Below are 11,683 nucleotides of genomic sequence, written 5' to 3'. Positions count from 1 at the left end.
CTAGGTACCTGGAGGGGGAGAAAGGGGGAAAACACACCGGCCCCTTTCCACTGCAAGAGGAATTTCTCCTTGTTAGCTCACTCACCACAAGTCACCAAAGCTGGAACTTAAACTCAGGTCTCCCCCACATTGTAAGCAAAAACTCTGCCACACAGCCACCAGTTCTGGTACTGCTACAAGCTGCTAGGGGTCTTGACCTTCCTGGAGCCCCGGCCTCACGTTGAGCTGCCTGACCTCTGACTGGAGGAGCTGGAAGCAGAGCTGGGAACCTCTCAGGTCACTGCTCAGATCTTGCTGGAGCTGGGGAGCCTCTCCTGCTGGCCACAGCCCCCCGTGGGGGATCCTGGAGCCCAGCGGGGAGCCTCTCCTGCCAGCCACATGCTGTGCTGCTGATGACCCCCCAGTGCTGCCTGCAGATTCCACTCCTTCAGGGACTTCTGGGGCAACTGCTCCTGCCCCGCTGGTTTAGCTCTTGCCAGCTCCTTGAAACTCTTTCCTTGTGGTTCCTCGCTGGTCTCTTTTCTGAGTCAGCTGCGCTGCCCCTTTTATCCCCCTCCAGGTTACCCAAGGAGCCAATCAGGGGACACAGAGGGTGAGTCTCTGGGGCCTGATTGGTGAGGAAAGGGAATCCCAAGTCCTCCAATCATCTTTTGCCCTTTCAAAACCCCTGGGCTAAGTCACTGCCAGCCAGCCTGTCACACATGTGTAACAGTGTGTGTGCATGTCTGTATGTGTGTACATGGGTCTGTATACATATGCGTCTGTGCACATAAGCATGCATGTGTTTGCATGTGTGTGCGTGGTTGTGTTTCTTCATGCAGATATTCAGACGTGTGTGTGCTCATGTGTTTAGGTTGGCAAGTTTGCATGTTCCTGTGCATGTGTGCACACATGTAAGTGCAGAGGTGTGCATGCCTGTATGTGTGCACATGGATGCAAATATGCCTGTGTGTGGCTGTGGGCAGGGCAGATATATTCCCCAGGCTGGGGAAGAAGTAGGCAGGACAGATACGGGTTGTCCACGAGTCCTGGCTGGAGGGGGCCGCTGCCAGGCTGTCAGGCAGGGCCCTCCCTAGGCCTTAAGGGACCGGCTCCCCTCAGCCTGGAACGAGCGGGGGAGCCAGGTCCCCTCTGCCCTTGGCTCAGAGATGCTCCTCCGGAGCCCAAGTATCCCTCAGCCTTCGCCTCTCCGGTAAATGCCTCCGACCCGCGGGGAGGAGTGGAGCCCTGCGCAGCGGCGGGGCGGGCAGCAGGAAGCCGGCGGGCTGCCCAGCAGGGAAAGGCCTGATCCTGGCCCTGCCTGGCTGTGAAGAGCCGCAGTGTCGGGCCCTGTGCCCTAGTAGGGCAGGGGCCTCGTGGGAGGGAGGGACGTGGGTTTCTCAGGCTCCAGGTCGGGCCCCAGCAAGGTGCCTGCGGAGCCACGTCCCCCCACCCCTCGTCCGCCAGGGCTGGCACTGGCCTGAGGAGGGAAGCACCCCCGGGAGGGACCATGTGGCGGTGGGGCGGGGGGTAACGTCCTTCCAGCAGGGAGCAGAAATACCCAAGACTGGCTCCTCTCGGGTGGGACTGCCCGCCCCCCGCAATGGCTCCTCCCAGGGGGCAGTGGTGGCAGTTGCCCACCCCGCCCTGGGGGTTGGGCTGCGCAGCCCTGCTCTGGGCACTCGATCCCTCCGCCCATGGAAGGGGTGGGCAGAGCTGGGGCGGTTTGTACTGTCACCGACTGGGCGGACCCCAGGGGGGAAGGGAAAGGCTCCCTCCCTCAGCCCCGCGCAGCCCCGCCCGGGCGGAGGGAGCCTGCGCGTGCCCGTGGGCGCGTCTGTGCACGCGTGTGTATGTCGATCCCGCACAAGCTGTGGGGAGCTGGGGCTCGCGGCATCGGCGCTGATGACAGGACAGCGCAGCGCAGCCCTGCCCGCCCGGCCCGGGCACGAACGGGTTAAAGGGTCCCCGATCGAGCGGCGGCGGTTTTTGCAGCGCGGCGACGTCAGGACGGCGGATTCCCCGGATCGACCCGGGCGCAGTCACCAGCGGTGGGCGGGGCTTGCGGGAGGCTGCGAAAGGTGCGCGGCCGCACGTGCTGGGCCCGGGCCGGGCCGCCGGGATCCCGCTCCGCGCTGCAGGTGAGACCGGTGCGCGGGGATCCCTCCCGCTGGCGATGTCACGCCGTGACGTCACGGGCAGGTTGCTGCAGCGATGCACTCGCCCCTTTCTCCTCTTTCCAGGCCGACTCCGCCCCGAGCCCCGGCGGCACCAGCCCGGCGCGTCCCTCTGCCCTGCTGCTCCGCTCCTGCCCCTGCCCTTCAGTTCCCGTCCTCTGCAGGTCACAGCCGGGATGGCTGCAGCCGTCTCCGCTCAGGTAGGGCCTCAGTCTGTCGCAGGGGCAGGAAATCCCCCTGGATTCCAGGCCCTGTGGAGCTCCCCTGTCAGAGACGTGAAGGAAGCAAAGAGACAGCCCTTCGGGTGGTGTCTGACTGAAATAGCTGGGGTCACCGTTCCCAGGTATGCGAGTCACTGCCAAGCATGCAGCTTCCAATGCAACGTGGAGGCTGCCTTCACTATAGAGCCCGTTCTGGTGCACTGAGGATGGAAGTACCCCCTATTGTACACACAGCCTTTGCCAGCAGAGGAGGTAGCCACGCCAACCTCCCAGATGCCTGGTACACCCCTGTCTCAGGCCTGTAACATGCTTTGCTGCAGTGTCTCCGTTAACTGGGGCAGGGACAGCTTCACATCCCTACCTGGTGTAATCAGGCTTGCAAGTCTGTAGTGCAGTGGAAGGCTCAAAACTATAGGGGGGCTGGATGAGGCTGGAGCAGAAGTGGCTGAGCGTGCAATGCCTGTGACTGCAGCTTCGAGAGGCCTTTGAGGACGTGGCGCTGTACTTCACCCGCAAGGAGTGGGAGCTGTTAGGAGATGGAGACAAGGTGCTTTACCAGGAGCAGATGCTGAGGAATTACCAAGCCCTTGTTTCCCTGGGTAAAGTTCTGTTTTTTCTTCTTTCCAGAGCTCAGAAATGTCCCCTTCCTCTGGTGGTTCTTCTGCAGTCTTCCCGTGAAGTTTGGGCTGGTCATCTACATTTACTTTCTCCCCACTGCTCTGTCATCGGTCAGGCCTGTGTTTTGTCTTGTATTTTCACATCCTAGGGGATAGGATGCAGACCTGAACAAGCTGGAAAGGTGGGCAGAGCAGAACTGGATGCAGCTCAGTAAGGATGAATGCAGAGTGCTTCATCTGGGGAGAAGTAACTAACAGCATGAATATTGGTTAGGAGGAAATGTCCTGGCCAGTACATGGCTGAAAGGGGCCTCGGGGTTGTGGTTGATCACAGGATCAATATGAGCCGCCAGCGCAATGCTGTAGTCAACAGAGCTAATAGCATACTGGGATGCATTAGCTGGTACATTGTGAGCAGGGCTAAGGAAGTGATACTTCATGTCTTCTCAGTGCTGGCAAGACCCCAGCTGGAGTACTGTGTCCTGTTCTGGGCGCCACATTTCAAAAAAGACATGGAGAATCTTGAAAGGGTCCAGAGAAGGGCCACAAGAATGATTAAGGGCCCGGAGGACAAATCTTATGGGAAAAGACGAGGGGATCTAGGATTGTTCAGTCTGGGGAAGAGAAGACTGAGGGGGAACTTGGTGGCTGTCTATAAGTATGTAAAGGGTGAATATTAGGGCTGTGTGAAATTTGGCTGGCTGTTTTGTTCTGACACTGTTTTGAGCAAGTTCGAGGTTGAAACAGCAAAATCGGAATGAAACAAAGGCTGTTGAAATAGCCTCAAAGCAAAATGAGGCTGATCAAAATGATTTGAAAGTCGAAACGTTTCGATGATAGACTGGGGATGGGAAGTCAGTCCAGCTGGCTCGACTTCCCATCCCCAGCGCAAGATCTGGCAAGGAACGGGAGGCAGCCCAGTGGGGCTGCTTCCTGGTGCCCCGCGCTTCATCACACCAGCACGGTCAAGCGCGGGGGTCGGGGGAGCAGCCCTGCTGGGCAATCTAGCGCTGGGGATGGGAAGTCAGCCCAGCTGGTCTGACTCCCCATCCCCAGCGAAACTTGAAACAGTGGCGAAACAGCCTTTCTGTTTCAACTCAAAATGAAATTTGAGTCGAAACACTGTTCTGTCGAACCGTTGAAACTCAAGGCGAAATGGAACTGCTGTTTCGCACAGCCCCAGTGAATATCAGGAGCTGTGAGAGAAACTGTTCGCTAGGGTGCCCCAGGGGAGGACAAGGAGCAATGGCTATAAACTGTTAGAAGATGGTTTCAGGTTGGATGTAAGGAAGAACTTCTTTACGGTAAGGGTGACCAGAATCTGAAATAGACTTCCCAAGGAGGTGGTGCAGTCTCCACCACCTCCTTGGAAGTCTTCAAGAGGAGACTGGACAGACACCTTGCTGGGATCATTTGATCTCGGCAGTATTCCTGCCCAGAGGAGGTGAGGCTCGATGATCTTTTGAAGTCCCTTCCAGCCCTTAGTTTTATGTTCCTATGGTAAAGATGGGCCTAAACTTAGTTGGTGTTCCTCTTGCACTAAAATCTTGTTTAGGCAGTGGAACGCATTAGAAGCTGTTAAATACCTTTGCTTTGAAACCTGGGTATAAAGTAGGTTGCCTTAACTGGCTACCTGTCAGTGGGGTTTTTTGTTTGGTTGGTTGTTTTTTAAACCCTAAATTTCCTTTAGTTTTAAGATTATTCATATAATTTCCATATATATATACATATATCTGTTTGATTCTATAGAACCATTTCCTCTTGTTCAACATTCAAAAAGATCTTATTGATTGTAACAGGAATAGCAGGAGTTTGATGTAATTTTAAATTTGTGAATGCAGAACTAAGAGCTTTATTAGAAAGTGTTCAAAATGTAATCATTCTTTTAGATTATTTACTTTTGCTAGTATGTCTTTTAGAATGATCTTGGGATTGTTAGACCCAGACTCCACGCAGCGCCTAATGACTAGGGAGCGGAGGATCCAATTGCTTATGGGTCCTGTTACTCATTAGCCAGAGCAAGCAGGGAGCAAACGCGCACACATTGCTCGCAACAGCTTTATTTAGAATGGAGACAGCTTCGGACTAGCTGCCAAAAAGCAACAAACCAGGGAGCTGCCCTGAACAATAGTTTTTTCACATTTTATACACTTTGGTTCATACATATTAACATTCACTCCACCTATGTCCCTCCTTGAGTTCCACCCATTTTTCCTCCCATCTCAAGCTCCTTCTCTGTTTATTGTTTGCTTCATTAACATGGAATTGCCTATGCATTTCCTTCATTTACATGCCTCTCTGCTAAGAGCGCATGCGTAAGGCTATGAACCCAGTTACTCTCGGTCAACCACTGGTTCTTTCTGGTTTTCTGCTGACTTCAGCAGCCTCTTCAAGGTCTGGCTTCTGTCTTATCTCCCGATGATAGCTGGTGGGCTGCATCTTGTTCTTCTTACACAAGGAATCATGTATCCTGCACACTATTCCACTGTTAAAGAAACTTCTTGTCTAAGCTTTTGCAAGGTTATTTTCATACACCATTCTGCCTTGTGGTCAGCAACTTTTCGCTGAGACACAGGTTAAAGCCTTGTTTCAGCTGCAGATCCAATGCTCCCCAATCATCCAAATTATTGTCACCCTAACATGGATCAACATATAGTTACACCTGCACTTATTTTAATGTCATCATTCTCTATACTGTTGATATGAATTATGTTCTCTTCTGTATAAAATGTCATCGTCCCCTATCTTTCATTGGCTCTCTTCACTTCCAAGAGCTGTCAATGTAAACCTGCATCAAGAATAAATCCATTTCCAGTTTTTGACCTATAATTATCCTTATACGGTAAGTTGTGTCCTTCCATAAATACGTCCACTGTCCCTATGAAACCTTTCTCTTCCTTCTTCCTAGTACACCACTGATCACTGTTCCCTAGCCCACCTTGCACAGTGCTACTTGTGTTTATATACACCAGTAACGCCATGGGTGTTTTATACCCTTTATCTCAGTGGTTGATGCTTTATTTCATACAGGTTTGTCTTGTAGTATCATCTTTCATCTGAACTGTCCACCTTCCCTTTTCCCTTTAAGGCCCCCTTAAAATGTTTGAGTCTATTGGATGCATTCCCGAAATCCCATTTGGACACTGCATGGGGAGTAACCAAACATAATCACTATTTGTGTCCTTCCAAAACAGGATATCAAGGTTTTGCACCTGACTTGATCTGTTGCATCCAGCGAGGGGAGATGGAGCTCTGGGTCTGTGATGATGAGGACCCTGGAGAAAGATCATGGTCTGAGACCTCATCCCTAGGTGAGTCATGACCTTTGGTTTTGCCTATCACACCCTTGTTGTTAGTCATTGTTAATTTGGCAGGCCAGGACACCCTCAGTTGCCAGAATGACACCTATAGTACTCCCTCCCCTTGCTCATTATGGAGCTGCTGGCCCTGCCAAATTCCTAGGTGCCTGCTTGTCTCTCGTGTTCACTGAACTCAGCTGATATCCTGGCATTTGATTAGGCACAAATCAGCCATAATTCTCTTGGGCTACTGACACCCTCAAGCAGTCCTAAAACATTGTTCATCCGATCCCATAATTTTAGGGGTTGTTGTGAGCTTTTGAGTAGTTCTGGGGCCTTGCCAATTTGACCATACCATTTCAGGAGTCATAAGAAGCCCACAGGCAGTTTGGGGGCCCACATACTGACCCACTAGTCTCAAGGAGTAGACCACTGCTGAACAGAGACATGCCACATGCCTTGGCACTCACCTGGCCTGGCTACCTGGTAATGGCCTCCCCTCTTGGCTTATTCAGTACATCGCACTACCTCCCTCTCTAGTGAGTCAAGTTCTGGGAGCCCTCAAAATCCATTTTGCCCTCGCACATGGGGCTTGGAGCCTGCAAAATCAACTCTACATGTCACACGGAGGCTGGGAGGCCTTAAATCCTGCCCTTAAATACCATCAAATAACACAGTTCCAAGGAAACAACTTAGCAGGAAAGGGCCTTTCCTTGCAGCTTTTCCTTTTCTGCCTGCTAGATTCTAAACCACAGAACATAGCAGGTGCTACTTAGTATGCTGTCCTTGAGAGTTCAGCCTATGGCAGGGAGCTCCTCTCCCCTCCATGGTCCTAGATCTGCTCAGGAGCAAAGTTTATACAGCCATGGGATTCCTTGCTCTGGGCCACACAAGTCTACCTCTTAAAGGAGTTTCTCCCTTTTTTCTGACTTGTCTTTCCTTTACTAGTAACAGGGCTAGGGAGCCCTGTTAGAGCCCCCTAATTAAGACTTTTGAGGCATTCCAGGTTCAGCCCTTGAGCAAGATCTCCTATTGCTTCCCTTTCTGGAGAATGAACCCCAGTCACCTTGTCAGTAGGATTTGTCATGGAGGAGGGGGCTTGCCCACAAGGAAATCATACAGTGCTACAGCCAAATCCTAGCCCACTGTTTCAATATTAGGCAAAAGTCAGATATCCCTGGGACACCGTGAGCTGGATTTTCTATCCTTGCTCAGCAGTTTAGAATTAATACCCCATCCTAAGGTGGCAATACCTCTATGACACCTACCAGGGCATCATGGGGTATGTATAGCCACTGGGCAGTTGACAAGGAGGACAGAAGCTCTGGGAGCCATTAGAGCACTAATTCTCAGCCTGGGTACCACAGGACCCTGTGGTGCCTCAAAATTCTTTTAAGGGTACCACAGGGTGTCACACAATTCTAGCACTGTCAAGTGTGCAAACATGATTCACGAGAGAAACCTGGAGATTTCAAATAGGAATCCCCAATGTTAAAAGCATTCTGACCTGTTGTGGTTTCCTGTGTCCTTTGTAATAGAAGAATTGCTCTATTATTTTTCTGTAGTAAAAAAATTAAGTGAAAGCTAAGAGCTAGCTGTTTCTGAGGGTTGCCTAACTCTAACAAGGGATGGCTTATGTCTAAACAATTTGAGAACTACCATGTTAGGGACTGGGCTATAAAGAAACTAGGGCTGTCCTGTCTTTGCCTGATGGTTCTTCCTGCTTAGCTGGAACTGGAACTCCCCTCTAGCAGATTGGGGTATAAAGGCAGGGTTTAATCAGTATCTTGGGCTGTATTATATATGGCTCTGTTGTGTTCCATCTGGAAGCAGACCAGATGGGAGAACTTAGTTCAGGACTGGCTCAAAAGCTACAAATCATCTGCTCCCAAATGGTTTCCTGAAGGGATGAGGGCTGACTTAGTTTGTTTTTTCTTGCTAAATCCAGCTGCCCTTAGGGCTTGCTGATATGACAGCAGCAGGAGTATGTCCCAGAGAGGGTTGTGCTCAACATGACCCACACAGTCACACCTGCTGTTATACTCTGACATGGAAGTTTGCCAGTGAAGCTGCTTTGGACTTGTCCCCAGATGCCATTCTCAGGACTGCCAGTGACCGAGAACCTGAGAACAAGCTCTGGGGATGATCCCCAAGTAGCCTCTTGTGAGAACTTCTTGGTCTGGAGTATGACTGGGCAGTCAGGTGTGTGGGGGAGTGCTCAGCACCATCTTCAGAGAGTCTCACTTTTCCTTGAGGCAAATGCCTCTGGTCTCACTTTCAGTCCTAGAGGGCATGGAGCTATTCAGTTCTGTGCTAGCACACACAGATCTCCTGAGGAGTTGGAAGTGATGTAGCACTCTCCAATTCTGTGGGGCTTGGATTTAGGACTGAACCACTGGGAATCTGGGTCTGAGCAACCTGTTACACATTCCAGTTTAAAGCTGGCTAGAAACCAGTGAGAGTTGTTATACATTTTCAAGCACTATTTTTATAGCTAGTTGGCTCTTTTTATAGCTGGATAGTCATTTGTGTGGTGTGTTACTTACTTTGCACATGTGGCTGGGGTACATTTATTATGCATTTAACCTGTCAATTGCATAATATATGTAACATGTAGCAGGGGCCCTAGTGTCACTGGGGAAGAAAGGAACATTAGCACAGTACACTGACCTGCCCTTCCACCTCCAGCATGGGGAGCATCTGGAATTGGACTTGTTCTCACAGAGTGCCTGTAAAGGCACTGGGGCAGCTCCCCAGTCTCCATGCTACAATCTACCGAGGCACCCAACCTGACCTGGGAATCCACATTGCCTGACCAGGAGCCAGGGCTTAGTCAGCACTGAGAGTCTTTTCTCTGAGCTGACTCCCCTTTTTTATGCCACTTCTCAAGGCTTGGCATTGGCTGCAAGCATGTCAAGGCAGGGCCAACCCAGCCAAGCAGCTCTCTTTAACTCCTTATTCTCCAGGGGCTAGCAAGTCCATGTCATCATTATACCCAAGTGCAAAGGCCTGGCCAAGCTCTGTGGTATGTCCCAGCACAGGGGAACAGCAGGGCTTTCCTTTTTGCCAGGGCACAGGAATTCATCTCTGGGTTCCCTTTTCCACCCAGCAGGTGCTGGGACAATGACCAGAGCTGAGCAGCGGCCTCCTGAGCAAGAGCCTGCAAACCTAGAGCTGATTCCAGCCAGGAACCAGCTCTCTGTGCAATGGGCACAGAGACTGGCTGAGCTCCAAAAGAGCCCTGTGTGCAGGCAGAAAGAATTGAGGAGCCCTGAGTGTGGCACTCACAGGAAGAAGGCAATGTATATATGCAAAGAGTGCGGTGAGAGTTTTAGGGATCAACAGGAGCTCTGGGTGCATGAGGGAACCCACAGGAGGGAGACAGCCCACCCCTGTGCCCAGTGCGGGAAGAGCTTCCACTACAAATCCCGTCTCCTCGAGCACCAGAGAACACACTCTGGGGAGCGCCCTCATCTATGCCTGGAGTGTGGGAAGAGCTTCCGGTACAAGTATGGTCTTCTCATCCACCAGCGGATGCATTCAGGGGAGCGCCCCCACCTGTGCCCGGAGTGTGGTAAGAGCTTTGCCCGCCCAGACAACCTCCAGAACCACCTGCGCCTGCATACTGGGGAGAAACGGTACCACTGCACTGAGTGTGAGAAAAGCTTCCAGTACAAATCCCATCTCCGGGAACACCAGAAGATGCACTCAGGGGAGCACCCTTGCATCAGCCTGGAGGATGCGAAGGGTTTCCCAAAACAGTCTCCCCTCTGTGTCTACCAGCAGCAGCACGCTGCAGAGAAGCTGCATGGCTGTGTTGACTGTGGGAAGAGCTTCTATCAGCTGTCCCATCTCCGTGTCCACCAGCGCATCCATACGGGGGAGAAGCCCTATGGCTGTGCAGACTGCGGGAAGAGCTTCAATGACCCATCCCATTTCCGAGTGCACCAGCGCATCCACACTGGCGAGAAGCCTTATGGCTGTACTCAGTGTGGAAAGAGCTTTAGGCACAGCATGTCTCTCACCAATCACCAGCGCTTGCATACGGGAGAGAGGCCCTATTGCTGTGCTGTGTGTGGGAAGAGCTTCACACAGAGTACGGCTCTCACCAGGCACCAGAGAACCCACAGGCATGACCTTTGCTGTTGATGTGGGGCAGTTTCTGCTGGCTTTTGTCACCCTCCTCCCCCTGAAGCCGGGGTGGCCTGAAATGCATTCATCTCCTCATTCAACAGGTGTTGTGTTTGTATGGTCCTGGGGATGGGAGAACATGGAGTCACAGAGAGGGGAGAAGAGGTTTGGGGCCTGCAGAGCACTAGGGTGCTGTACTGGGAAGTAGAAGCCAGGGAGGGGAATGGGGTGGTCAGACTGGGGTGGGATTGTGGTGTGGGTGTTGTCATGGTGGGAGGGGATCTACAGCAGCAGCCTTGCTGATCTGAAGTGTAGTGAGGTTAGGAGGCTTCAGGGGTGATAGGGAAAGGGCCAGGCTAGGCTTGTGCTGTGCAATGGAACAAGCAGTTGAAGGATGGGGGAAGATTTCAGCTCATTGTTAATGACGGCATCAGGCAGCAGAGTGAATCTGGGCCTGGACAAGGGAACAGCAGGAGATGCCCCAGCAAGCTGAGTCCTGGCGGGAGGGAGGGAAAGGGCCATAGGAAGATGTTCCTGGAGTCTCCTAGATAAGGCTGTAGTGAGGTGGCAGGACAGAGGAGACAAGCACTCTCTTGGCCCTCTCCCTTAGATTTAAAGTGTATTTTAACAAAATTGTAGCAGGTTGCTGGGTATGGTCCTACTTGCTGAGTGAGACTGTTCTATTCATGAAGGGGCTTCTATATGAGAGAGACTGCTGAGGCCCAACCTGTTCAGTTTAGAAAGAGACACCTGAGGGAGGACATGAGAAGGGTTTCTAAAATACTAAATGACAAGAGAAAGTCACTAGGGATTTATTATTGACCGTCTCCCACCAGACAGGAACGAAGGGTCACCTTGTGAAACTGAGTAGGTAGCAAGTTTAAAACTAACACCAGGAAATTCTTTTCTCCCCCATTCAAGGGTGTGGGACTCATCATCACCTGATGTGGCGGAAGCTGAGAGTTTAGCCAGATTCACCAAGGGATTGGACACATTCTTGAAGGAAAGGGGCATCAGTCACCATTGAGGGGCACGGCCTCTGAACCAGAATTTCCTAGACCAGTGGTTTTCAACCTGTGGTCTGCAGACCTATGGCGGGTCTGCAGACTATGTCTGATGGGTCCATGGAAGATGACTGTGATCAATCAAATATATGTGAATAACCACACTTACAATTCAAAGGGGTCTGTAGCTCCATTTGACATTTTTTTAGGGGTCTGCAAATGAAAATCACTGTTCTAGGCCTTAAATGCTGGAGG

At 51.7% G+C, this 11,683-nt stretch overlaps 1 protein-coding gene across 7 annotated transcripts; it reads left to right on the top strand.

Annotated features, from left to right (window-relative positions):
- The first annotated feature begins 1,988 nt into the window (after positions 1–1,988).
- LOC102372100 (zinc finger protein 239) lies at positions 1,989–11,467 on the top strand. Of its 7 annotated transcripts, none has more exons than XM_025192276.1 (6): positions 1,989–2,120; positions 2,223–2,356; positions 2,850–2,976; positions 6,189–6,305; positions 9,406–10,528; positions 11,346–11,467. In XM_025192276.1, exons 2-5 carry the CDS (start codon positions 2,333–2,335, stop codon positions 10,440–10,442), a joined length of 1,305 nt encoding a protein of 434 aa, XP_025048061.1. In that variant the 5' UTR covers positions 1,989–2,120; positions 2,223–2,332; the 3' UTR covers positions 10,443–10,528; positions 11,346–11,467. The 7 variants fall into 7 exon arrangements, with proteins under 7 accessions (XP_025048061.1, XP_025048060.1, XP_025048065.1 ...); XM_025192275.1 differs by having other exon boundaries at positions 9,403–10,528; XM_025192277.1 differs by lacking the exon at positions 1,989–2,120 and adding an exon at positions 3,005–3,105 and having other exon boundaries at positions 2,335–2,356; positions 2,850–2,924; positions 9,403–10,528.
- The last annotated feature ends 216 nt before the right edge of the window (positions 11,468–11,683 follow it).

Source organism: Alligator sinensis, unplaced genomic scaffold (genome assembly GCF_000455745.1).
Source record: "Alligator sinensis unplaced genomic scaffold, ASM45574v1 scaffold662_3, whole genome shotgun sequence".
Taxonomy (NCBI): Eukaryota; Metazoa; Chordata; order Crocodylia; family Alligatoridae; genus Alligator; species Alligator sinensis.
The sequence above is the reverse complement of the archived record's forward strand: the minus strand, read 5'-3'. Positions and strand labels throughout refer to the sequence as shown.

What these genes read in the sequence shown, in the direction of transcription:
- LOC102372100 (XM_025192274.1), top strand. Translation starts at nt 2,156, where the DNA reads ATGTCACGCCGTGACGTCACGGGCAGGTTGCTGCAGCGATGCACTCGC. An exon ending in CTGCAGCCGTCTCCGCTCAG is followed by an intron (nt 2,357 to 2,849) that starts GTAGGGCCTCAG and finishes CTGTGACTGCAG; the next exon opens with CTTCGAGAGGCCTTTGAGGA. An exon ending in GTCTGAGACCTCATCCCTAG is followed by an intron (nt 6,306 to 9,402) that starts GTGAGTCATGAC and finishes TTTTCCACCCAG; the next exon opens with CAGGTGCTGGGACAATGACC.